At 47.1% G+C, this 27,858-nt stretch overlaps 1 protein-coding gene across 1 annotated transcript in view; it reads right to left on the bottom strand.

Annotated features, from left to right (window-relative positions):
* The window catches only part of fat1a (FAT atypical cadherin 1a), a 67,129-nt gene that overhangs the window by 26,928 nt on the left and 12,343 nt on the right, over nt 1–27,858 (bottom strand). The window contains 5 exon segments of the mRNA XM_084686642.1: nt 5,815–5,954; nt 7,108–7,327; nt 7,974–8,303; nt 12,729–12,790; nt 23,691–24,005. Coding sequence (XP_084542768.1) covers nt 5,815–5,954; nt 7,108–7,327; nt 7,974–8,303; nt 12,729–12,790; nt 23,691–24,005 — 1,067 coding nt within the window.

The raw sequence follows: 27,858 nt of genomic DNA, 5'->3' as shown, positions 1-27,858 counted from the left end.
CACGCTGCTCCATTAAAACGCGATGCCACTGTGGTGCTGTGATAGCAAACGCATCTCACTCCTGTACACTGGGTGGGGGGGGGGGGGGGGGGGTGGAGTACAATTCCAGCAAGGCCGTGCTTTATCAACACAGGCCACCCGTCTACTGGACTTCCGACGAGAGGATTACAGAGGGGCTGATGGAATGCCAGCCTCCTGTCCCAGACCAGCAGGGAAGCCGCCGCCAAAGCCAAACATGGGGAACAAAGAGGCTCAAACCCAGATTAGACACCTGCATACCAGACACTAGGGGGCAGCGTCCCACATGGGAATACACGAGCACAGCCAAGCTCTGGGAATGGTGGCTGGAAACGGGCAATTCTCGTCAGCCACTCCTTGCCAAAAGTTGAAAATGACTGTTGGGGTGTTACTGACGGGTGCGTGAGCCTTGCCAGTGTAGCTCAAGAGACAATTATAGAATAATCCGACAGGGGTGATAACGTTCACAATCTGTCAAGTGCTGTGATGCTGGCAGTGTTGGCAGGGCTCGCAGATGCTATCAACCGGTGGGACTTGGGGCTATACGCTAGCCTCCACCGTAAGAGCTCAAGCTGGCAAGCTTTCGCTGTACGCTGCCAACGTGAGTTATGTCAGTATACCAGCATCCTGAACGTTATCTGCCGTTAAGAAACAGTTCAAGCAGCGTTGATCTGTTTTCTGGGGGAACTGAATATAAGAGGTCTCACGACCTACAGAGCCTGAAACTCTGGTGCGAGTTTGCTGGTGACCTGGATGGTAGTGTGATGCTTTTAGAAACAGACCAGCAAACCCTTAAGAGGTGTGAAGAACTGGGTCTTTGCTCTGTGTGTTGTGCGTGTGTGGCAGTGGGAAGTGGGTAGGGGCCCCTGAGCGCCCCCCCAGTCTATCTTTCTCCAAGCATCTCGTTTCATGTCATGCCAGACGTCACACTGCCTAGGGTCCCGGGGGTCTGGCAATCCACTTTCCACGCATGCACACATGCACACACTTGGCCCATACACACACACAGAGACCTCCCCCCTCAGAGTGGAGCTCTCGCACGATGCGTCTCAATCTGGCTGGCTACAGATAGAGAGGTCTTGTGAAGGGAGGACCATTCGTGAGGCACCAGGGACTGATAATGCTGTCAGGAGAAATCCATAGGGTGGGGACACCGTGTCTACAGCCATCCTCCAGTCCTGTATGAATCTACATGAAACAGGGAAGATTTGATTGACATGTAATTTCTTTCCCCTTCAACTGCCCATTTTGAAAAATGAGGTTCAACAGCTCTTGAAAGGGGATTTACTCCCGGAAAAAATCTGCATGATACAGTCTGACTGCGGTTAAAGAGACGAAGACCGCAAGTCTTTGTAGATCACTCCCGTGGGAGCACCGCAGAGGAACAATCTGTGACAGATGGAGAGATTGAGGAGCAAGAGCGCTGGGAGGGTGAGAAAAAAAGAGAATGAGGAAGAGCAAAAGACAAAGAGAGCAGGAAGAGAGGGCTCTGGCATAGAGGCAGAGAAGAAGAAAGAGGTTGGCGATCAGAGCCAAGAAAGAAAGAAGGAAAGAAAAGGTGCTTAAGAGTGGATAAGACACAACTGGAGATGATACTGAAAGGAAGATACAAGGAGAACTGTAGTGAGGGATCAAGAAATATAAAAGAGAGTGGGGAGGGAGAGCAAGAAAGAGAGAGTGATATTTATGAAGAGTGACGCTGAGAGGTGGAGCGAGATAAAAGAGAGAAGAAAGAGAGCTGGAACAGATTGTGCACAGAACAGCTTGTGGTTCTCCTGCAGGGCAGGATGGCATGGGGCTGGTAGAAGAGAGATGAGAGAGAGGGAAAGAGAGAGAGAGAGAGAGAGAGAGAGAGAGAGAGAGAGAGAGCGCAGGGGAGAAAGAGTGTGAGAGAAAGTGAGAGGAGGGGAGATTGAGAGAGAGAGCAGATCCTGTCTGTGGGGTGTTAAAATGCTGTGCCCTTCTCTCCAGAATCAGCCGATTTCTCAGAGATCAGCAGACAGGAGCCGACATGGAGCCACAACAACCTGGTGTCAGACAGGGAGACACAGGGAGACATACTGTAGAAGCACACACAGCCCTGGCCTGGACTGTGTTCAGGCCAAGGCAGGCATTTCTCACCAGCTCCAAAGGACTGTTCCAAGACCAGTGAGCAGGACTCTGGGGACCGAGGGGCATGATGGGTTTCCCAGGTCTGTGTTCTAAAACCTGCCAAACAGCCACTAGTGTAGCCCCCCCCCCCACACACACACACACACACATTCATGCATTAACAATAATTCAAGCACAGTCATACATGCACACGCACCACACACTCAAAGAAAGTACTGCCTTACAGAGAAATAAAAGACTACATCAAATGAACAAAAGGAGCGCGACTGTCACCACCCTTCGTCACTTCCAGGACGGGGGCAGCCAGAGCGTTAGCCCACTCTCCACTGCCATGTGCAGGAGAGAAAATGCCACCCCCCCTGCCAAGTGGCAGGTTTTGGGCCCAGGCAGGGGGTTGGCACCAGGCGCACAGAGCATGTTCCCAAAATAGGATTAAAACGGCCCGCGACCAACAGAGGTCCAGTGTTCTTGTTTACGCTTTCTTCTGCCCAACAGAATAATCATAATCCTCACAAGCTACGCCAGGAAATGTGGCGCTTTTTAAATAATGGAGAGAAGGGAAGAAAGAGACAGAGAGACGGGGCAGGAGAGTAGAAAAGTGAGAAGAAAATAAAAGGAGAGAGGGAGAAGTTCAGAGAGAATGAGAACATGGAAAAAAAACAAAAACAAATGCATTCCTGAGAGAGAAAGAAAACAGGAGAAAATAGGACAGGCCGTCTGGCATCAGAGCCACATGACTTTGATTTGGAAGATAAGGAAAACGTTGTGCTCCTTCACGAGGTGCGTGTTTGTGTGTGTCTGCCTGTAGATCTAATAGCAGCTGCGGAGGTAAACAGCACAGCATTGCAACAATCCAAACAAAGTACAAACCAATCCCGTTGCTCATCTTTAATCTGTTCAAGGGATTGTAATCATCTTGTTTTGTTGGTCAGAGCAGACAAGCTTTTTTGTTTCAGGGTTTTCCTCAGTACTATAGGTACTTTACAAGTCAGAGAAGAGACAAAAGGAATGAAGAAATCAGATCACACTGACCAGATTATGTTATTATGACTCTAATACAAATTCTAGTCATACATTTTGTATTTTTGTACAACTATGTAACCACATAGTTCACATCAAATTGGTAATTCAGTCAAAACAGTGCATAGAAGCACACCTCTACAGGGATGTCAAGTTTCCTTAACGTAGTAGAACAATTCACAAACACGAGTACAGTGGGTCTGGTCCACCCGGGCGGGGTCTGCCACGTTAGTGCCGTAAGGACCAGTAGGCGACGGGCACAAACTGCCTGGTCGATACTAATATGAGCACGGGGTTGAGAAGCCCTGGCAGAGAGAACTACACGTAGCATTCTGTTGACAGGAACAAATAAGCAAGTGTTCCTTCTGCCCAGATGCCATCACTTTGGACAGGACAAAAAGTTTTGTAAAAACATTTTGAACCGTTTTGAATTTAGGTTGGAGTGTCAGTTAGTGAGTCAATTTTTTTGTTGTACCTGTAATTCTTCTAAATACCAAATAAACTTGAAACGTAATGCTTTAATGTTTGTATTGAATGCCTGTATGTGGTGTAGAAGGTGGATGGGAGCAGGTGAGCCTTTGTCTCAGGGTGGGCAGACAGAATGGTGATGTGGAGGTGTCACAACACCCTGACGGCCCTTGTGTTTCTCAAACGTAAACGGGTGCGGCAAACACAAACGTGCATGCGCACCCCTGCATACGCGTTAAGACACGCCGACACACACACACACACAGCCTTAAACGTGCTGGAGCACAATAGACATGTTTATTCCCAGTGTGTGTGTTTTCTGGCCTGTGAGTGATTCATGGTGATGGCTGAAAGGCCTCCGCAAAACAGTCACGATAACGAGAGCCAGAAGGGGAGTGGAGTGGTAGGGTGCCTTTGAACCCCCGACAGTACAGAGGCTAATTGTGTTATGTCATTTTCTTTTATGAAGAGCGGCCCCCTCTCCTCTCCCCAACCCCCACTTCTGGTGAAAACACACAGAAGAAGAGAAATAATTTGGAGATAACCGACATTGAGTTTACTTAGTTCTTTGAACTTGACTGGCTTGGACTTGAAACGCCGCCGCGTGCAGCGTGAGTGAAAAGGCTGCCTGTCTTGCTGACAAGGTGTCTGGAATACTGCGTTGTGCGCTCACAAGGAGGATAAGACGTGAGACAGAGAGATGCTTCCCTGACAATAGGTGATCTGTAAACGCTTCTGACGGCGTTGCACCCCTCTAAGGATGCACACATTCTGTCAACAGTTTTTTTTTTTTTTTTTTGGGGGGGGGGGGGGGGGGGGGGGCTCTGTGGAGCACTGCAACCAGAGGATCAAAGGCCTCATTCGCAGACAGTGACAACAATACAGACTTTTTTCACTTTCTGGCTGAGGAGCCCTGTGAGAAGGCTGCAAAACCTTTTCAGTGAGTGCAGATCATACGATCCGAAATGTGTCTATTGAAGTGAACACCTAAAGGGTTAAAGTGTGCAAAAAAGTTTGAGATTTCGCCGTGACAAGCCTGACAATGACTCGTGATATTGCTGGTAAACTACATCACAGATTCACCAAACAAATGCATGACTCACCAAACAAAACCTACATGCAAATGCTAAAATGTATGCACACGTGTGAGCTTGCCATGTGCTTTACATTACTCGAGTTTAGACTCCCCGTGTGACCTTGACAAAGTGATAGTCCGTCAAAGTAGCTGTAACAAAGTGAAGTGAGACTTGCATATTCATTCACCATCTACATTCAGAAGAGCTTTGTACGCCGCTGTGTCTCTGGGGGGGGATCGAAGGGAGAAAGAGGGCGAGAGACAAAGAGAAAGATGAAGGGAGAGAAGAAGCCGGGAGAGAGAATAGGAAATGGAGGAGGGATAGAGAAGGGGGAAGGAATGCGCACTTTACAAAAGAGGTCTGGCTAGACAACGCCATTCTCTCCATTCCTGTCCTGCTCCAGCAATGAGACAATGGAAGATTCCTGGAGCTTGCTGCCAAAGGTGGATGAAGGGATAGGAGGAGGGAGAGATGAAAGAGACAGGAGGTGGGGGAGAAATGGAATGTCTGCACATCAGCACGTTATGACGAGAGAGACCCAGTTGGAGAAGAATCTGGCGACGGCTTTCGACCCGACACATATGTCTAATCAAAACAGAATCTCCCAGCTGGTCAGGAGAGGTACAGTACCCTACCTCTCTCTTTCAATCTCTCTGTCCAGTTCACCCCAGCCAAAGAGACAAATTATTTTTGTGGCAGAAACGTAGTTTAAATTCAAAACACAGAAAGCATCAGAATCTTACTGACAAGCAACATGAAGGACCCATCTCATTAAAACTTGCTTTCACCTTTAACTTGGTTGACGGCTGACATAAACCTTTCTCCAAAAACAAAGTTGGTTCCTCAGTGAGAGGGGCATCGCAAGCACGCAAATGGAAATCTTCATCATGTAAACAGACCCTACTCATTTCTTCCCTTGTACAACACTTCCTGTCAATCGCAGAAGTCAACCCAGCCGTGACTTGTCATTGCGGACAATGGTTTTTCCACCCATCTATTTCCACACCTCCCTCCCTCCCTCCCTCCATCCCTCCCTCCGACTGCGTGAAAGAGAACCCATACTCCTCCACACACACACACAAACACGCACACCATAACGTTTCATTAGCGGTTCAATTACCTGGGTGCTGACTGAGCGCGTTCCGTCTGTGGCCTCCACCGTCAGGTTGTAATTGGATTTCTGCTCTGCGTCCAGGGGCCTGGCCACGATCAGCGTTCCGCTGGCCTTGCCCACGTCAAACCTACTGTCATAGTTGCCACCTGTGGAAAAGAGGGAGGGAGGAGAGGAGGTAGGGTCCGGGTGTGTTCACGCACAATGAATGAAGAGAGACAGGAAATTAGTAGCACATCACCACCTGGTTAAGTAGTGCAGCTGGTGGACTAAGCTAACAGAGGATATGAGGCTGGGAGAGATCCGTGTGATTGTCCAAGTCTACGCTGTACAAAAGCCTGTTTGTAGCGCAGGAGCCCTTTGCACTGGATGCAAACACACCTCACAATACGGCTTGACTTTGTCAAGGGCATGCACGTGGAACATATTTGGGCCATGGTGTTTTACAAACCAGCAGACATGGACACTTTATCGTCCATCGTGGGCAGAGAGTTTTTCAAATAAGGGCAGGGGCAAAGAAAACTCGTAGTCCTGTTACTGCTGGCTTATTGCTCATTTGAAGTCATCTCACACTGTCACAACAACTACAATGTCAGTCACATTCTATCACAACAACCACAATGTCAGTCACATTCTGTCCCAAAAAACACGATGTCGGTCACATTCAGTCACAACAAACACAATGTCAGTCACATTCAGTCACAACAACCACAATGCACAGACAACACAGACGTCACAGACACATATTCCAGCCAGCCCAACAGCTACCTTCTGCTGTACAGTTGTGGTCACAGGACATCTGGAGAATGTAAAACATCTCAGTTGCCTCTATGTCGCCTTGCAAAAAGAAAGAATCGACCCAGAGACAAAAAAGAACATTCCAGAAAGAAGAAGCAGAAGAAAAGGACAAAAAGGAAGAGAAGAGTTGTCAGTCAGAAGTTGATTAAAAGGAGGAAAGGATGGGGGGGAGATGGGGGGAAGGAAGAGATAGAGTTTACAGGAAATAGCTCATATATTGAAAGATGCTGCGTCATTTCATGCAGATAGAGATTAAGAGATTAAGCACAGCTGAGATTAGGAGAATGATTCCAGTTCCATACATACTCAATGGTGTTGCTTAGCAAGTAAAGCTAATACCTGCAAGGTATTTACTTCCTTAAATAATCATTCAAGATCATGCATACACACACACACACACACACTCAAAAACACACAACACTCGCACACTTGTTAGTGAGCTAGAGTGCATTTCTTTGGCACGCACACACACGGAAATGAATTAATGTACAGACGTTGCCATACCTGTGATTTCAAACCAGACAGGCGTCTGGTCCGAGGTTTCCGTGGTGATGACCCCCACCATATGGGCCACGGGGTCACTCTCCATGACAGAGAAGGAGAAGGGGGGCTCCTCGAAGGCCAAGGGTGGTGCATCAGATGGAACATCAGGCTTTGGGATCCATTCAATGTGCAAGCGACAGGTGGACGACTTTTGGGGGCGGCCGTTGTCAACCGCTTTGATCTGGGGGGTGTAAATATATATATATATATATTAGTGTGAGAGATAGAGACCCCGTGAGAAAGGAGGGGTTAAAAAAAAATATATATATAGGGAGAAAGAAAGAGAGAGAGAGAGAGAGAGAGAGAGAGAGAGAGAGAGAGAGAGAGAGAGAGAGAGAGAGAGAGAGAGAGAGAGAGAGAGAGAGAGAGAGAGAGAGAGAGAGAGAGAGAGAGAGAGAGAGAGAGAGAGAGAGAGAGAGAGAGAGAGAGAGAGAATAAAGAACAGGGAGAAAGACACCGTGAGACCGAGATCAACGACCGGTCAGCCGGTCATCTGTGGGGGAACCATAACATTGGAGCACCTGTTGCCAATGCATCCTCCAATGAACAGGTGCTGGGTACGAAAGCCAAGGGTGGTCTGCAGGAGCTAATTCTATCACCAGACACTTTGGAGCATCCCATAATTCACCACAGCTCTTTCCAAATGGGTGCCCAAATTCTTTTTTTCATCTAGTCTGTTCTTTATCGATAGCTATCTACGGGCCTGTCTCCCCATTTTCAGGGGTAAGTCTTTAAAAGGTAATAAAAGACTTTTTTCCTGATCTGAAGGAATTGTATTTTACTTTTACAGACTGGAATTGTAGCACCAGTCTGTAACAGACACTCACCGTGAGGATGTCGTACTCCCCGGCCGAGGAGAACTTCTTGGACGATACCAGGCCTGTCTTGGGCTCAATGAAGAACTTTCCGTGTTCGTCGCCCTCCTCAATGCTGTAGGATATCTCGGCATTGGCTCCCTCGTCACGGTCCGAGGCGATGACCCGGTACAGGGGGTCTCTTTTCAGGGCCCTTTCCTTCTCCGTCTTTTCTCGCTCCGGAAGCCTGATCTTGTAGGTCTTCTCCAGGAACAGAGGGCGGTTGTCGTTCTCGTCCAGCACCTTGACGATGACGCGGACCGTGGTGGATCTGGCTGGCATGCCGTGGTCTGTGACGGTGATCTGGGAGAGAAAGAGTGGAATGTCAAAACGCATCTCTCTGCGTATCGATGGGTGAAAGCGAAGAGACTGGGAGGGAGAGAAAATATTGTGCTTGGCATTCCACTCGATGATAAACCATACAGATGGACGGAGAGAAGGGAGGGAAATAGGATGGCATCGGTGTTCGCGTGAATCACTGTGAATCTCCTTCTGTGACTCCTTCTGAAACCATGTCAGACTCCCTGTTGTTGCTGCTGAGCTGTTGCATTAACGTAACCCTGGATGCGTGGTCCGTTCACCAGGCCTTCTCTACTGTCACATTGAAGTGACGGAACAGTCGGTGAAGAGATTGTGCAACAAACGTGCTGCAAAAACACCATCCCTTAAGGCGTACAAGCTACATTTCCGGAACTCGTAATGACTGACTGTTATGACATGTTCATTAAATGCATTCTATCTTTCTTCTGACTTCTCTCCTCCCTTTATTTTTCTCAGTTTATAACTGGCTAGTGTTTCTCGAAGCGTCATTTGACAGAAAAAAATTGAAGTCAATTCCCTATGAGATTTGCTGTCAAATAATCTTTTCTAACACATGTGGTGCTTCCGGGAACAAATATAAGGAATGTTGCAAACAAGCTGTCACACACTCCTCGCTCATCAAAGTTGAATTGTTCTCTCTTTCTTTTCATGGGGAATATAATCAGTATGCAAAGCGAATCATTGTTTAGTTTTTTTTTTTTTTTTTTGACAATCGAGACAGTTCAGAGACCATGCTGCTTTGGTTCCGTCCCCAAAAGGCTCATGCTTGTCACATGACCAGTCCCTTGGGGTAAAGGATTGTCTTTTGGCATCCGAGTAACATCCACACGTTACAATAAAATACATAGTTTATTTATACAGCATTTCCCGACCAGACGCAGCCACATGACACAGCATGATGTGATAGGTCCTCTGTTGTTTAACTTATGAAGAGTCCCACAAGGGAGATGTTTGGGCCACCATTAGTCTGTGAGCAAGAGCGTTGTGCCTCACAACCTGGCTTCCAAAATTCACTGGCCAACGCCACTTTCAGCACTTCATTAGTATGAGGCTTGCTTTAACCGTCTACTGTGTGGAACCTATCAAATGCACAGTTACAGGGGCTTAATGCCAAACCAAGAGCTATAAGCTGACCTAAACAAACACACCATTTAATTCTTCCATCTAGTCCAAGCAGAAGTAGCTGTTGTGGTTGGTATCTCATGGGCCTAGGAGAGATGTGCGATGAGCGGGAGAGAGCGGACGAATAAAAGACTGGAACAAACGTTAGTGAAGTCATTTAAAAACATCTGCTCAGCGCTTTAGTTAAGACACTCTGGGAGACCAGGGCCAGTCACAGGCCATTTGGTGCTATAGCTGCCAATTACTGTCATAATGTGTTTTTGTTTTTCCAGGCCTGTTCATGGCTGCCCGTGCTAGTGGCCCTAACAAAATTAATTAAATGGAAAGACAAGGGCCCATCCGGTTCTTCGAACCCCTGCTCCTCTCCTGGGAGCGATGTGTTGGTTCTATTCCTGTTCTTGGTAATGGACATTTTCATCATGGCCAGATGAGTTCATTTGGCTTTGACTGTGGTAATGTCGCGCCTGCTATTCTTTACTGCAAGTGAAGCGGAAGGGAGAATACCCTGAACAAGCAACCTGCAATGAACTTAAATTGCACTGTAATAATAGTGTACCGAGAAATAAAATGGGAGCACTGACAATAAATGCAAAACAAAACTTCAACTAACTTTGGAGCTTTGCTGTGTGTCTGTGTGTGTGTGTGCCTGAGCAAGTTTTCTACCCCTCCTTTTTATATCTTTACAGGCTGCCCAACTGAAAAGTCTGGAGAGATAGAATGAGAAGACATGTTTACTTATTTTCTCACCCATACTGAGAACCATGTGTTTCTTTCTAAGTCTCGGGCTGGTCAACATGTCCTGACATGTTGCCCTCTCTGCTGTTCACTCTAGCCCCCCGCCCCCTCTCTAACCCCAACGGCCCACACTCAGACCACCAACTGGGGCCGGATGTTTGCTGAGCCTGCCTGAAAATCCTGTAACCTCCCGACGTCACTTCTTGGCCCACGTGCATACACCAAAACCCAACGACCAACTCCGCACCCCACCGTAAACGTTTCAAAGCACCCCCTCTCTCTCCACTTGCCATCTGGAGCAAACAAGGCTGTAGAACTCCTTCCTTAATAGCTCCACATGTTTATACATACACACACCCTTGCGACAGGGGGCTCTATCCCTGGGGGTTAATGAAGCCAGCTGGCGTAAAGGTGTAGTGGGTATAGTGTGCGTGTGTCTCTGTGAATAGGGGGAGCGTAGGTCTAGAAGTGGTATTTGAGGGTCTCTACCCCCCTCCCTCTCTCCCCCCTCTCTCTCTACTGCTCTCTCTCCCTCTCTCTACCTTCTTCTCTCCCTCCCCCCTCTCTCACCCCCTCTCTCTCTCTTTACTGCCCTCTCTCCCTCTACCTTCTTCTCTCCCTGCCCCCCTCTCTCTCCCCCCTCTCTCTACTGCCTTCTCTCCCTCTCTCTCTACCTTCTTCTTTCCCCCCTTCTCTCTCTACTGCCCTCTCTCCCTCCCTCCAGGAAGAGCTGGCTCCATAAAGAGCTTCCTGCTGGATCCCGACCAAACAGTGACCAGCGCCGCAAGAGAAACTTCTGAAGTTGCCATGGCTGCAGGGCTCCCGCAGGGCGAGCTGCTCTGTTCTCACTTACCCACATTCTAGGTATTTAGGTCAAAAGTTACTTGCCTCAAATTACTTTTTTCCCTCCCCCTCACCTCCCCCCTCCAGCCCCTCCCCACACTCAGATGTTTGACTGAAGGAGCCGTTGATCCTGGACTCCAATTGAGCTCCTCACAATGGCAGTGTGCACGTGTGGCCGTTGGAACGGAGGATTCTCGTTTATAATGTATTTGTTTCGCAAAGTAAAAACTGATAATTTTGGGGGATAATTCCAGTGTGATTAAACACTACAGTTAATGAGAGACACTTGGTGAAAAGAATAGAAGTGTATGAGTGTTCTAATGCTTTTTAATTTGTCCAAACATGAAAGCTTGCCACAGTGCTCTGAGCCAAGTGTTTAATGGTGCTATTAAAAGTCTGTCCGAGGACATTTCATCAACAGGACAAATGAATAATATTTCAAAAACAGATAACTGGTTTGTGCTTGTATCCGTGAAAGGACTAGTCTGGGTTTGTGCAGACAAAATTACATACTTAAAGATATGCAAGTGTGTATGGCAGTCTCTGCCCAACAGTCAAAACAACCCAGGTGTGTGCGTGTCTGTGTGTGTGCAAACACACGTGAACCTCGGCCTTGGGAATCTTTTCTCTCTCCCCACACCCTGATCTTGACGTGAGACACTTCTCCCAATGAAAGGCCCATTGTGATCCAATGCTATTTCATGGGAGGCGGACACTTCATGATCCATCCCGGAGGTGTGGAGGGAGAGAGAGAGGAGGTGAGGACTGGGATGGAAGTGCCCATGCTTAAATGTGTCCCAAATGCCTCACTTTAGGAGCAGAGCGCCCCCGCCGCCCTCCTCCCATGTGTACTATCATTTACTCAGAGTTCCAGAATGCAATTAGAGCAACGCACTGTACAAATTGAGTATGAAAACACAGGAGTGGAGCTGGCACCGGCTACATCGGTATTAATCATTGCCCGCTGAAACTCGGATGCCGCAACCCATAACGATAATTAAAAGGCACAGCAATCGGCTCCACTTCCATGCCTGGCACACCATTAAAAGTGCTAGATCGACATTTGCTTTGGAGAGACACAGAGGGAGAAAGACAGAGAGAAAGACAGAGGGAGAGAGAGAGCATATGAGAGAACAAGAAAAAGAGAGAGCAAGAGAGAAAAAGAGGGAGGGAGGGATCAATTAAAATCCACAAGTTTAAACATTGGCCTTTCCGTCGACCGTCGCTTCCTGTCTCGGCTTGTTCGATCCCCGAGACGGAACACTGGGGAAGAACAAAGGAGTAGTCACCCGGATTTTCCCTCCTCCCCTTCGCCCTATCCCCGGAAATCTGAACCAAGCGGAATGATTCCAAAATCCCTTCCCCCTGTGCAGAATGCGCTGTATCTCCAAGCCATGGCTTGTTTGGGTTGGCCCTGCCTGTAGCCGTGCCAAAGTCAGTGCTGGTGGGATAAAAACCTAGGGGGGAACGCTGAGGTTTAAAGTTGTGTCTCTCCCGCTCTGTTTTCACCCACGGCTAGGACTTTTCTGACGCAGGAGCGGACGTTTGACCTTGAGGGTCTTGTTGTCGGCACGTTGCTAATGCCCGTTAAAACAGACAGCGAAGCAACACACTCGTCCGTGTCGATAAGGACGTCTGATGTTTGTCTTTCCGTCTCACTTTTATTTTGGTTTAGCGGGTCAAAACCAGACAAAATACAGTGCTCACCTCAAGAATGTGCTCATCCTGTTGCTCCCTGTCGAGTTTTCTGGACGTAGTTGTCACCAGACCTATGGGACAAAGAGAAAATTGTATTAGTGCTGTTGTCAGACATAGTGTTTTATATCCTTTATTTACAATGTTGGATATCTTTAGTCCAGGCTACATCAATCTAGGAAGGAAAGCGCTAAGCCTCAGACAAACTTCATTACAGGCACATGATGTCCAACTTCAGCAGTCTTAAAATACTCAACAAGACCCCAATTTGTCTCTCAACCTGGAACAACCATGTCACATTCCTGATTACCACTGTTTGAGGGCCACAGTTGAGTTTGTTATGTAATTCGAACCCCTGTGAGCAGTTCTTCCTCTAAATCACCTGTGAGTCTAGACAGGAAAAAAGGGTGACCTCGTCGAAAGTTGACCCACCCTCCTCTCAACTCAGTGGCCAGACAGCCCACGGTCTCAGACCCCCTGTCTGTTACATGTTAAATATCACGGGGGGCCGCTAAGAACCCGCTTTCTCTGCTGCGCTGCTCAGGCCGCAAGCTGAACAAACACATGGACCAATCGGATGCAGGCTCCAGCATCAAGAGCTGCGCCCACACAACCGTTACTCAGAGAGGGGGATTGAGAACGAGGGACGAGGGGGATTTCAATCCGGATCCCGTCGTTTGTTCAGAGGATCTACGGTGCCTTGAGAGGCTCTCACTGGTAGTCGTGCTTTCTTTACTCAGGGAAGGAGATCCCTGAGCGACACAAGCGCTGAGCTGCAGGCTTTAGGACTGAAATCAAAATACCTCAGGGGCCCGACATCACCAGATTCTAATCAGGATTTCTTTTTCGGACTCAAATGTGATTGTAAGAGAGGGGTTTGGAGGAGAGATGGAAAATAGGGAAGAGAGGAAATGGCTCTGGGCATTACGACCAGTCTCTCCACTCTAAATAAGAAGCGTTGCCTTCCCACCCCAAGACGTAATTGCAACTTTGCAGAGACTTTGAGTGCAGAGCAGATGTGCCAACTCCGACCGCACCAGAGACGCCTGGCAACCGCACCGTGCCTGATTAGCATAAAAACAAGGATTTCCGAAACCGAAGCCCATCAATGGCGCATATGCTCAGCACCAGAATAGCAAGCCACAACTTACAATTCTCTAAATAGCCATTCCCCTACACAGCAAATGTGTATCTCTCTCTCCCTCTGTCTCCCTGCTGCTATCTCTCTACTGGACGCTTCCTACACCCTAGACTACAAGCTATAAAGTACAATTTACATCTATTATTTAACTATAAAGGTGTCTGTGGCGGGATTCTCTTGCATACCAGGCAGGCAGTGTAGGAGGTTGGCATTTGGCAGTTGTCCTGCTCAGGACCCAAGGTCGTGCAGTTTCAAGTGGGCAGTTAGTCAGATGAGCGGTCTGCGCCGAATAAACAGGCGTTCACCGTCATGTCCGCTACCCTAAGCGATGGCGCTATAGGATCTCGCGACAAATAAATATAAACGCGTTCATCGCCATGTTGAGCTGCACTAAGCCCAGGCGCCATGGATCTCGAGATTCAAATATAAACACGCCAACTAGCACTGCACTAGAGTTTGTCTCAAACGGGCACTGCAATAGAAGAAAGAAGGTACCATGTTTGCAGTGAGCTAGCAGCACCCCAGACAGACAAAGACAGTTCTTCCCATGAGTGCTGACTCTGCTTTGGCGATTAAAACATAGAATTAAGCTAATTAAAGCAAGATGGGCAGGAAATTGTGTGTAGTCAGAGAATGAAAGGACAGCTTTCTGATTGTAATAAAGCGCTGCGCTTTAGGGATGTACTGTTCTGTATTATGATCCAGATTAGCTGGGTCTAGTGATATGGCTTTTTAAGGTCACGCTGAACAGATCCTTTCTAGTGAGTAAGACATCTCTGTAGTTGTGCCTACAACCAGTCGATTTGCCAAGGCATTGCAAAGAGCTAAAATTGTGTTATCTACGTCTCCCAATGATAGGAGGGAGTGTAGACACACACACACACACACATACACACTACACGTTCCTTGTCAAGCTGCCAAGTGCATCTGTCTGAAAATGTACACGTTTAGTCTTCTCCACAGCTTTAAATGGGATGAATCCTACGAAGCTCCATCCAGCCAGGAGCTAAAAATGAAACCTCTGAGAGGCTGGTCTTCACTGATTTACAATGAGCCTGCTGGATGGGCTTACCTATCTCCAAGGGAGGGGTCCTTTGATGTAGGGTTATATGTGTCACTCTCTATGGAGGGCTCTGAGCATACCGTGCTATCAGTAGTTGAGCCAAAGTATAGGCAGGCAGTCCATGGTGTAAATCTGAAGCAAACCTAAAGCTAGTAGGCAGTCCAGCTTCTTTGATTAAGGGTACCTTAAAAATATGAATAAAAAGAAAGCCAGGCAGATGTTGATGGAGCAAGCTGAGCACACCAGAAAAAGGTCATCTGAAATTTTAACCAGCAGTCGAGCTCTCTAACTAACAAACACACGCCGACAAGCACACACACCCACAGACACACACAAAGACACACAGACACACACACAAAACTAGGCGTGGGCTGAGCCAGGGCTTCTGTAATTACAACCGTGATGTTTTGAGAGAGCGAAGAAAAAACAACGGCGGTGGAGAAGGCAGCGGTGGTGCTCTGCAACATGGCCTTCAGCTGCATCCGCTGATCCAAAATGGACGCTTTGGGGTGGGGGCACGTAGACCGAGGGCATTGTTGGACTGCCTCGAACCCAGGCATTAGTGCTGTGATTAACACTCTTGCCGGGTGACACACATATTTAGATGCAGCCTGCAGACCAGCAGGAATGCGTGGCTGTCTGCAGCAGGCTGACTCGCGTCCGCCACAACTCCCAAAACGCCTTGAGATTTTTACTGCTATTGTTGACAAACAGACTAATCGAATGAGCCCAGGGTTTTCATTATTGAATGCGGGACGGGGTAAAGTCAGATTAGCTTTTTGTTTGTTTCTTCCCTTGCCTGAGGAGAGGAGCAGAAAAGGATATGACCGCCAACGGCAGGTTGTTCCTTCCATACAAGCCTTTCAGGGCTCATACACTTGGTTAAGAATGTAGAAACTGATCCCAGCACGTCTCTAGGAAGACTGAGCCTCAGAGAACAACAAAATGGCAGTTGGAAACGCAGTGTTCGTTTCCTCCGCTAACCGGTCGCTGTTTATTCTCACACTAACAAACACTCATTATTACTACTTGTCGCCGCACTGCTGATGGGTCCAAATGTGTATGAAGGTCTGAGCTTGGATGGGTAAATATTTGGAGTCGGACGTTGTTTTTCCCTCTTTGAAAGGAGGAACAGCCTCAGAGCTGCTGACAGAGGACCATTGATGGGCCTCAACAGATGTAGCATTTAGAGAAGACGGGAATGCAACACTTCACACACCAATCAAAAGGTCTGTCTTTCAGAAGAAGCCTCTTCACACACTCTTGCTCACACACATGAACACACGACAGCTTGCAATACACACTCAAAACAGAAGATGCTGCTTAAAAAGACCGATGCGATCACACGTACGCACACAGAGAAGGCTTAAGTAGATTCAGACAATATCCCTCTCTGCCGATCCCTTAACTACTAAAATGGGCTCTTTGTCAAAATGGCTGGCATTTAGCATGGGGGGCATTGCTTTCCACTTCAAAACTGAAATGCCCTGACGCTTCGTCCCATACACACCACCCACACAACCACTTCCAAGGGGCAGTGTGTCTGAGCGTGTTTCTACATGTGTGCATGTGTAGGCTTTGTTTGAGTCTGTGTGTGTGTGTGTATATATATATATATATATATATATATATATATATATACATATGTGTATGTGTGTATGTGTGCCTGTGTGTGTGTGTGTGTATCAGTGTGCAAGAGGGGGTTGGGTACTTTGGGAGAACAGCCCCCCTTCCTCATTAGCTCCCCACCAGGCTAGTAAAAGAGCTCAACTAATGGATATTCATTTGAGGAAGTGATAATAAACAAGACGACAAAAAAAAGCAGGCCCCCGATGAGATCCCAGATGTCCATCTCATCAGATCAAGATGGATACGTGTCTGGGAAATTAAGCCGTTTCCTCTAAGTTGATATACAGTTGTGGAATCTCAGGAATTCCCGGCAGGATGTGTGAGAGAAGCTGGAAAAAGTGGAAGGAAGGAGCAGTAAAATAAACATAAATATCAATAAGACACAAGAGTCATCTCGCTCAGATTTATTAGGTCAATGCATCCGGGGATCGCATAGATACCATCCCCTCAAGAGTTTCTCTCCATGGATGACTGCTTCTCACAGCTCACAGCACGTTGGGGTGCTGGTGTTTGGTGGTGCCTGTGCGGATGCCTGTTTAAAGTGTGTGATTGATGTAAGGCTAGCAGCAAAGTGACGGATAATTGGAGTCTGTGGAGCTGTTTAGAACAGCTGTGGCTTCATCCCGGCGACTCTATCCCTTCCAAACACTGCAGAGATATCTCTGCTAGGCCCTCCAGAGGAATGGAAGGAAGGAGGGATGGAGGGAGGGAAGCGATAATGAACGAGACAGATGAAAGGAACAATATAGTCCAAGTCTCAAGCAAGTGGAATGACAGGGGGAGGGTAAAGAGAGAGAGAGATAAAAGACACAGACTGATCTGATGGAGATGAAAATGATGAATGATGAAAAAAATGTATAATGATAGACGGAGAGAGAGATGAGACAGAGAGGGAGAGGGGGATGGAGAGAGAGAAAGAGACCGACCGATTGTATTGGAGACGGAGAAAAATCCTAACCCGCCTGGGGGATTAAGTCTTTTAAAACACAGGCTGGGCCTACTGTATATACTGATGTGTATGTTGTCAGTGTTCTCTCATGCATGCAGGACAGTGTGGAGTGATGAGAACACTGAGTTCACCCGGATCTGGTGGCGTCACAGGACACGTAGCTTTAGCCCATTGTGCTAAGACATACTGCTTAGGAGCAATGCTGGCCCTTGTAAGGTTCAGCAGGCTGGAAATGGAGGTTTGGGGGATGCAGGGGGGCTCCGGTCCCGGTTAATGAACCTTGAAGTCTCGTAAAGCTTAGCTCTTCTTGGAAGAGAAAATAATCCACAAAAGTACAAAGAGGTAAAAAAAAAAAAAAAAACTCTCTCTTCCTCTCTCTCTTAATAACCTTTTGTGTCTCGTGCCAATTGCCCCCCCACCCTGAAATCACAGGAAATGGCAGGAAGTTGTTGGGAGGTAGTATCCATTTCCTATCTGGCTTCCCTTGCTATCGGCCACAGCCTTTGAAAAGCGTGGCCGACATTGTTGTGTGTGACCACCCCCCCCTCTCCAACCCCCAAACAGAGCAGGCGTTGTTGAAAACCGATACGAGTACAGTTAGAGTGCAGCGCCGGACCCCGATGGCTATGAACCTTTCCCCCTTTTTTCCCTTTTCTTCTCTTCTCTCCCTGTCTTCCTAACTCCTCTCTCTCCCTTCTCTTCTTCCTTAAGTCTTTTTATCCGGCCCGGGGGATTAGAAATGCATATAAAACCTGTCAGAGATAGCCCAGCCTGCCAAAGTATTATCCAAGATATTCCTTTTCAATTGACTTTCAAAGTCTAGTTCCACCTCAGTAGGATGTGTAGGGGAAAGGGTGTGTGTGTGGTGGTGGGTGTGAGGGGGGGGGGGGGGGGAAGCTGTGCCCTGAAAGAGACAAACAGAATCACTGTGGTTGGTCTTTTCTCTTATTTAAATCTAGCTCCTGGATGGACAGCAGGCCTCACAGAAGGGTAGAACAAACACTGACAAAAGGTTGTACACAGCAATGACCCATACTGGAAGTGGCCTTGTCTAACACAACTGTCCTGAAACCAAACAACCTTGGAAGTAAGACGCAGCAGTTCCATAGAAGTGTCATGAGATGATGGCCGTCTGAACAAGTGTTTTATTATGTTCTGACTAAACACCTGTTTTAGATGTTTCTCCAGGTATAAAGCACTTTCACTTAACTTGGAAACAATCCAAAACGCTGTTTCCATTTAGAATGTCATCCAGGTCAGATATTATGACGCCGTGATGCGCTGAACAGCTTCTCGTGACTGACGCTTAAAATTGAGTGACATTACCAGTGGGTTATTAATTAATTTGCTTAATTATGACTTATCAAAGCTAGATACACACAAGTGACCTTAGCTCTAGATCTAACCGCCCTTTGTGTGTGTGTGTGTGTGTGTGTGTGTATGTTTGTGTATACGGTTTGACATATTCTAAGCGGGCGTCACGCCTGTTTGCACAACCCCCCCACCCTGGCTTTACCAGCCTCTACCAGTCCAGTCAAAGTCCAGCCAGTCACAGTGGGCGAGCTACATTTTGAAAAAGACAAAAAAGAAAAAGCCCCAGCAACTGATTCAGTAAATGACTGCTGTCCTCTCCCGCCTGGCCGGCAGGTTACACTCCAAAGCTGTTGGGTGGTTTGGACTGGAGGACTGTGGGATCTTGTTCCGCGTAGGCCGGCTAACGCTACTCCCACACGCGCTGGCTGGGACAGAAACATGCTGTGAAGCTATCTGCCCACGGACACACAAGGAGGGAGGGGAGGGAGGGAGGGAGGGAGGGAGGGAGGGAGGGAGGGAGGGAGGGAGGGAGGGAGGGAGGGGAGGGGAGGGGAGGGGAGGGAGGGAGGGAGGGAGGGAGGGAGGGAGGGAGGGAGGGAGGGAGGGAGGGAGGGAGGGAGGGAGGGAGGGAGGGAGGGAGGGAGGGAGGGAGGGAGGGAGGGAGGGAGGGAGGGAGGGAGGGAGGGAGGGAGGGAGGGAGGGAGGGAGGGAGGGAGGGAGGGAGGTGTAAACTAGCGTTAACCACTAGTTTTCTGTTGAATTGTAAACCCTCCTTGATTACAGTGTGTGTGTGTGTGTGTGTGTGTGTGTGTGTGTGTGTGTGTGTGTGCGTGTGTGCGAGTGAGTGGGATCCCACAGGCAAAGGTAGGGCTGTTGCTGACGTGGACGGAGCTGAACAACACACGCTGCCGAGTCGAGCTCATAAAGGAAACTTCATCTTCCCCACGATCCATATAGCACAGATCTTCAGGGTCTAAAAGAAACTCAGCGACCTTTCTCTCGTACCCCTCATTCTTGTCTTTTAAACAGCTCTTTCGGGCTGTTATAGGTCAGTGTGAACGGGATTGCCATGGTGCCCGTTATAGAGCGGAGAGCTGGCCTTGCACATTAATGACACACCAGACAGGATGGAGCACCAAACAGCAGGTCTTGTTTACTCTGCAGAAAGAGAGGGAGCCTTTTATCTGGAGGTTTTAAAAGGGGCCAATGTGGTGATCTGAAGCCCAGGGAGAAAGCCGGCACACACTGCCACCGAGAAGCCTCCCTATGTGTCTGAAGCCTGAGTTAGTCAGGCGTGTGGACGAGGAAAACAGGCAGTTTGTGTGCAAGCTAGTCAGCTAGGTAGACATGTTACTGCATTAGGCAGGAAAGCCTAAAGTAATATAGCCTAATCTAGCTGGCTAACCAAGTCAGGCACAACACATGTGCCTGCAACATTCGCCAAATCCCGCACACATAAAAAAAGTCCTCAACTTTTCCCCCTTCACAGCACCATGCATAGCTTTGTAGATATGCCAGGAGAGGCCTTGCTCCCGTTGCTGTTTTTGAGCATGTAATTACAGAGACTTGCGTGTTGTAAATTTAAACATTTTCAAAAACCTGTAATATGCGGGGAGAATGTCATATTGAGTTGATAATGTGGAAGGATATCAAGCCTATTTGCGGCCACCCTAATGGCTGAGACAGGGAAAATAAAAGATAATAGGCATTTTCCCTAGAGAACGTTTCACATTGCTAGTTTCAGCAAAACCAGCCTTGACTCAACATTCAACAATCTCTATGTGTCATTTTTTATCTCTCTCCCCCTTCATCTCCTATCCTCTACCTTTCCACACACACTGTAGGTTCTCCCTCCATCTTGGTCTCCAATCCCCCATACCTCCCCTCTTATCTCTCCCTGCCTCACGTTCTCTGTAAAAGTGACATAAACACATTGAAGCAGTGATTTAGTAGGGTTCTCTTTCTACAAAACACTCTTTGTTGAACCTGGCGCGGGAGGCTCTGGTGTTGGGCTGATAAAAGTTTTAACAGGCTTTGATATGCATGAGCGGGTCTCATCCTCTCTTTCAACTGTCCTTCGTGTAACCCTTCCCAATTCATAGCGCTCCTCCAACGCTTCGAAAGGGGACCTAAGGAGCTGATGCAAACACGGTTAAGTCTGTAAAGACTTCCGGGTCTAGCATGCTCACGTGGGCAAACACACACACCCTACACACAAACACACAAGCTTTATAAATAAGTGCAGACTAATCAGGAAATTGGATTTTTCGCTTTTAAAATGCAGGCTTAAGAGCAGTTTGTCCAAAGGGCGAGTACAAATCCTGTACTAAGTAGGTTGTTTCTTAACGTCCAGAAACATCCAGTGTCTAAAACCCCAGACAAAAGTTGTTATTCTCCACTACAAAAAGACAAAGAGAAAAAGAAAGAAAAACAGTGAGATAGAAAGAGAAAGAACAGAGAGAAGGAAACAGTGACACAGGGAGAGACAGAGAGAAAAAGAAACTCTGAGACAGAGAAAGTGAGAGAGAGAAATAGAAAGAGAGAGACAGAGAGAGCATTGGAGGCACTCTTTCTTCTCCCTCAAGTTTCTGCTCATAACCTCATGTAGTAGATATTAATAAGGGGCGGCAGACACACGTATGTCTCTGGGTCAGACATCCTTAAAACAGACACCCATCCATTTTCTCAGGCTCAGGGTCTCCAAACCTAAGCAACATGATTTCCATCTCAGAGGTTAAATGAAAACCAATGGAGGTCAGCGCAGATCGATCTTAGGGTCTCGTATTGATTCCTTTATTGATCAGAAGGCTCCAATGCAGCTCTTAAAGCAACGGTGGATAATAGAATTTCATCCGGTCCAATTAAAACGTCCGGTGAAGGGACACCTCATCAGTATTGGCTCAAGATCCTGGGGGAGATGATGGGGAAATGGAAAGCTGGGGTGTGAGGATGAAGGCCCCAGCTTGAAGCAGTGGTTGGTGGATCTGGATCTGGAATTGTGAGCCTCAAGTGAGACTGGTCTCTGGTTTTGAAACCTAAAGGGAGACTGGTCTCTGCACTGCCTGAGATCTGGCCAGCCTGCCTATAATCTGACTCATTGCTCTACTCTTCAAGGTTCAATGTTCCATTACTGAGAAAACACAATTCCTTAATACAGCCTCACAGTCTGGAGCAGCAGATTTATTTTGTACTTTATCTCATCACACACAAACGTCCACAAAATCCCCACGTTTATTGAGCCGATCTTGCATTACCCACAAACCAGTAAGGAACTAAATGTAGTACTCTTTTTTTCTTTCCATCTATCTTTCTTTAGGTCATTCCTTCTCTCCTTCCCTCTGTCCTTGGAGAGTGGCCAGGATTAGGCCAGGCTACATGACGAACCCTTATTTGGTCAGAAAATTCACATTGGCCACTGCTAACAAAAATAACCCAGGGTTTGTTGATGAACCTTACTCGGAATAGAGGACCACACAAGTCAACGAAGGAAAGACGTTTTTCCCTTTCCCTCAGCTGAAATGGCAGTTTAGTTTTGAGCAACAGGAAGGGACACCTAGGAACACCGAGGTAGGATCAATTTGATTGGTAAATAGCCTTTAGTGAAAGACAAACAAGATTGTGCAACACCAATCTGTGATGGCTCATTTGTACCCTGTTGACGGAACGCTTAAATAAAAAGGAGCAACACTCAAGCAACACTTATTGATGTTGACTGATTAATCCTTCAACGATTCGACATGGAACTCAAAATCAGCTTTCAGTTTCTGATTGGCTTGAATGGATTGGATTGACAACTGCATGCACGAGGCAGCACAGCAACAAAACAAGTACCCAAATCCCTATATTAAACAAAACAACAAATTTCCCTTTTAAAAGACACCATTCACTAGCCTGAAACAAGGACCATGCAGGCAAGAAACCCAGACAGAATACCTACTACTCAACAAAGCTTTCACTTTGTACCTATACCTACCGTTTTCACTAGAGTTCAAAGTAAAACAGTGTTCCTACTGGCTTTAAGGGGCCTTTGGGGGGTATGCTTTAAAATATTCAGCATTAGTCCATTTCGAGAGCAAAATATGTGGACATACATATTGGAGTAGAGAGCTCTGAAAACCCTGTAGACCTCAGTGCACTCACATGTCTACATCGAAGATAGTCTTTACAAGAAAGCACCACAGAAAGGTTTCAGAAACCTCTTGAAGAACATGCTGCTCTTCAATTTTCAGTCTCTATTAGTAACTGCCCTTCTCAGTCTCAAGAGGTGAACACAGCTTCTATTCTGCGTGTGGATGTGAGGTGGTCTATTCTATAGGAACCATGAAATGGTGTTCCATACAATTCACCTCTGTATGGCAGTCTGTTAGGAGGACAGGTTACATATGAAGGAAGGTTGTGTACCGTGGAGCTGTTTTACACGGCAGTATTACAGTGTTTGTGCTACATGTAAGGCACACTGTACTGGTGAATTAACCTGGGTGACAAAGGCCTAAAACCAGATACATGGAAAGTAGGGGTGCTGGGGGTGCTGCTTCAGTATTGACTAAGAATATCAATACCTAAATGTCTTGTAAATTACACTACATTCGTCGTCGTCGGGCTCGGGTTGGATAGCCACCCTCCATGTCAATGATCTTCAGCACCCCCAAATCAAAATGTCCAGCACCCCTGCCGAAGACATCAACATTATGACCTTGACCGACCTACCATTCTCGCCTGCCCTTCTATGAACAAGGCGTGCCGAGCACCGCCATAAAACATCTCTGATGTTAATGCAGGCCTGTTTGAAACCAAATCAATACCCGCCTCAGGGGATGAATAACGCAGAGCAGCCATTTCAACATTGGGTGTTTCCCCTGAATCCGGGGGCCATCTTACCTGTCTTGGGATTGATGGCGAAGAAGCCCTGAGGGTTGCCGCTGGTGATCTTGTAGGAGAGCTTGTCGCTGGCCTTGGCGTCCGGATCCACCGCCTCGATCTGGATGATGGACACGTCCTTGAGGGAGTTCTCCATCACGGCTGGGTAGTAGACGGGCTCCGAGGTCTGCGGGGCGTTGTCGTTGACATCCTGCACCTCCACGTACACCTCCACAAAGGCCCACAGGGGCACCACGCCGCCGTCTGTAGCGTACACCGTCAGCCAGTAGTGAGACGTTGTCTCGTGGTCCAGGAGCTCTTTGGTACGTATGACTCCTGAGAGAATTGAAAACAACAGGGGGGGAATTAGTGCGTGTCCTTTTCTCTACCCAAACAACAACTAGCAAATGTACTGTATTTTTATTCTTGGGAAAACCCCCTGATTGAAGTATAAGAAAACTCCAGGGGTTTGTATTAAGACTGTCTACGGTAGACCAATTGTAGCTGTGGTCAAATTGGTCTATTTTGAAATAAAAGAGATGAGACGAGGGGGGGCTCATTAAAGGCTCTTCTAATCAGGTTTCAGGGAGAGAGAGGGGTGGGCAAGCAAAGGAGGGAAAGAGACAAGCATGTGCAGGATGGGTATGCACACCGCTTCAGCACTCTGTTTACAGCCTCTAGCCGGCCCGGGACCGTTTTCCTTTTGTATTGCTGGCCCAGTGCCCTGTAGGGTGCTATAGCCTTCAGCTGAGCAAACACAGCAGCAAACTGAGGCATGTGATGAGGACTCAACATCTGACAACAATGCTCCAATGACTGAGCGGATATGGAGTCCTGGAACTCATATCATCTGATAAGAAGTCAGAATGACTTGAGACCAATATAAATTAGCTCATTGCTCAGCACACCTATCACAGTAATATAGGGCGTGGGCCATTTCTCCTGAAAAGAAAAGCAGTAACCGCACACCTCTGAACAAAGTTCACATTTGCCCCGGATAAGGAGTAGGTATACGACATCATAAAAACCTGTGTGCCAATCGAGAAAAAAGGCCGGCCAACTTCTTCCTGAAAGCATACTGCACCGTGACCTTGTATTTCTACGACCTCTAAAAACCCTTTTTGTTCGCTCACTGTAACTTGATTATGGCAGGTCTGTAACTCAGCCTTTGTGCCTTGGGGGGGAGAGAGATTCAAAGAAAAAGAAGCAAAAAAGCTGTCACTAATATCTCACTTTTTAGGGTGATAGGGAGGTGGGGGGGCTTTTTCTTGGAGTTCCTGTATCTTATTTCTGAGATACTTTTTGGTTTCCTTACTCATCATTACTGCTATCTGGAGTTAGCTGGAGGCTTTCAATAAGTGAGCCACAGTGGGGGGTGGGGTGGGGGTAACGTTCCGTTACTACAGGCAGCTATACCGGGGTATGGTTCAGGCTGGCCCATACTAAATGGAATATGGTTGCATTTGTATGTCTGGTGCTTAGTATCAGGCTATACGGAAACCTTGTCATAACAATGTCAATGTGGCTATTACAGTAACATATTTTTCCCCAAAATTGTTCTGTTGCAAAGTGTAGACAACTAATATCTACAAGTTTGCTTCTTTGGATTTTTACAAAAGACAAATCTACTGCTTGCTGTGAAAACGTTGTGATAGCTACTGGGAGGAACAGTTGAGTGCGGAATTGCAAATGTCAAGCGTAAATAAAAAATCCAAGTGCTAATCTCAATGCTAGCATCATGCAAGGGAATACCATGAAAGGAACATAGGAGGAGTAAGGCAGAATGAGACAAAGACAGAGAGAACGACACAGAGAGAGAGACAGAGCGACACACAGAGAGAGAGAGAGAGAGAGAGAGAGAGAGAGAGAGAGAGAGAGCGAGAGAGAGAGAGAGAGAGAGAGAGAGAGAGAGAGAGAGAGAGAGAGAGAGAGAGAGAGAGAGAGAGAGAGAGAGAGAGAGAGAGAGAGAGAGAGAGAGAAAGAGAAAGAGAGAGACAGACAGAGACAGAGAGAGACAGACAGAGACAAAGACAGAGACAGAGACAGAGACAGAGACAGAGAGAGACAGAGACAGACAGAGACAGAGAGATAGAGAGAGACAGAGAGAGACAGAGAGAAACAGAGAGAGAAGGAGAGTTACAGGGAGGGGGAGGGAAAGAGAATGAGTTTGGATAAGATAGAGGGAGTTGGAGAGTGGGTGAGAGAAATCTGGGAGGGAGGCCAGAAATATAGAGTGAAGTCGAACTATAGCGTTCAAGTGTGTGCGTGTGTGTGCGTGCACTCGCGCGTGTAAGGGAGTGTGTAAGGGTCAGATTGTGTGCTAATAAGACAAGCAGTGAGCGGGAGACAGAGAGCTAGAGAGAGGCAGAGGGGAGGGTACGAGACTTCTCCAATGCTTCTGACAAGTCAATGGCCATGCTTGAGCGCTCATCTGCCTGACTGGGAGACACTGGTAAAGCAGAACAATTCCACTCTCTCGCATATCAAGCTTTCAAAGATCCTGCCGCCTTCTCTTAAGACATGGGCATGGAGAAGATAGATGACTGTATTTCTGTTCAGGCCTGGGCTGTACTCTGGCAACGGTCCTAACTAATAACATAAAATATCTTGACCCAACACCCACAAAACCCTGCCTTAAGCAAACTGTGCTGGGTGATGCCTGGGTGCTGCCAGGAATAGGGAGGAAGTCCTGCTTTATTATCTTTTTATTGTTTGATAAAGTTAGGACAGAGTTTAACTGGAAGAAAATCGTTTGAATCAAATTTAACTTCTTCTCACCAACTTCAATCTAGCCTCACTTAAACAGGTTCACATTCAAATGAATACAAGTGCCAGCTTGAAGTTTCAAAACATACCAAATTCTAGTCACATTAATAATAACAAAAACTGAATTGTCAGGATATGGGATCATTACTCATCAAGTACACAGGAGATGAATCAGATGCACACACCACACCTGTTCCATGCAGCTAGGCCATTCAATGAGAAAGAAGCAAAACCTGCCCTCAGGACAATAAAAAAGACGACTAGGCAACAAACCATGCCAGGTTCACGCCTTCTTTTTCTTTTCTTTTTCTCCTTCCATTTTCTTTTCATGCCTTGCGGCTATGTCTTCTACCTCTAACAGTACCACCTCCATTTAGCAGAGCAGCTAATAGCCCAGGGAATGAACTCTACAACTGACATACTATGTAGGCGTGTAAATGGTGTTCACATCCACTCCAAACTGTCTCAGAAAAAAGAACTTTGGTGACATTTACTCAATAACTAGTTACATGGGAGCGGTCTAGGGACTTCCCGGTGTGAAACTCACCCTTCAAGACTGTTTGTTTTGACAAAATGGTGAAAAAACATGGTTACCACTTCCAGACCAGCATCAAAATGAAAATGTCTGTGTCGCACTGGAATTGGCTGTTGGGTGGATTGTAATAAGCCTGTTGATTCAACCTGCCACACAACATGCAACCACAAAAGTGGTGCAAATGTAACATATGTTGATACATTCAACCTCAAGAGAATGTATAAAATTGACTGGGGGTAATATTACAAATACTAATTTTCCTTTGATTAATTTATAAATTCATCGCACACTGTGTGGACATCCAATGCTGGCAGTTGAAACAAATTATTGAGCCAAAAACATTATTGGCTGTCAACATTAGGATTGGGCCTCCTAAAATCAATCAATCTGTTTATCCCCTGCTCTAATTTCCATGTGGTGGTCCTACTTCAAAACCTCTTCAAGTGAAAATGTGTCACTGGAAAACAGACCAAAGTTAGCGCAAAGTTCCCTTGGCCTACTGTCACAGTCTTGCCCCTGATCCCGTCCACTCAAAGGTAAGGCATGTCTGCAGATGACCTTTTGCAGAGAACGTGCTGGTATTAATATATACTAGAGTCCCAAAAAATGGTGTCTTTTAAGTGCAAAGAGATCAGTTGTTTTGCTTTGAACTACCTGCGCTGATGCCTCTTTCCCCCGGCCCACATTCCTCAGCCTTCTTAGGCCTCCTGCTCACATGCTTACATAAACTCTCTCAGCGCTTTCCCTCCCCCTTCCTCCATCTCTCTTTCCATAGCACTGAGGAATGCTTCAAATTCCTCCGTCACACAGAATCCCAGCGTATTAGAAAAAGGCCTGAGCTAAGCTCCCTGTGCCCCAGCCACTTTAAATCGTATCGCTCCTCAGAGT

Source organism: Hypomesus nipponensis, chromosome 22, assembly GCF_054491055.1.
Source record: "Hypomesus nipponensis isolate SF chromosome 22, ASM5449105v1, whole genome shotgun sequence".
NCBI lineage: Eukaryota > Metazoa > Chordata > Actinopteri > Osmeriformes > Osmeridae > Hypomesus > Hypomesus nipponensis.
Note: the sequence above shows the minus strand (reverse complement) of the source record. Positions and strands in the feature narration are given on the sequence as shown.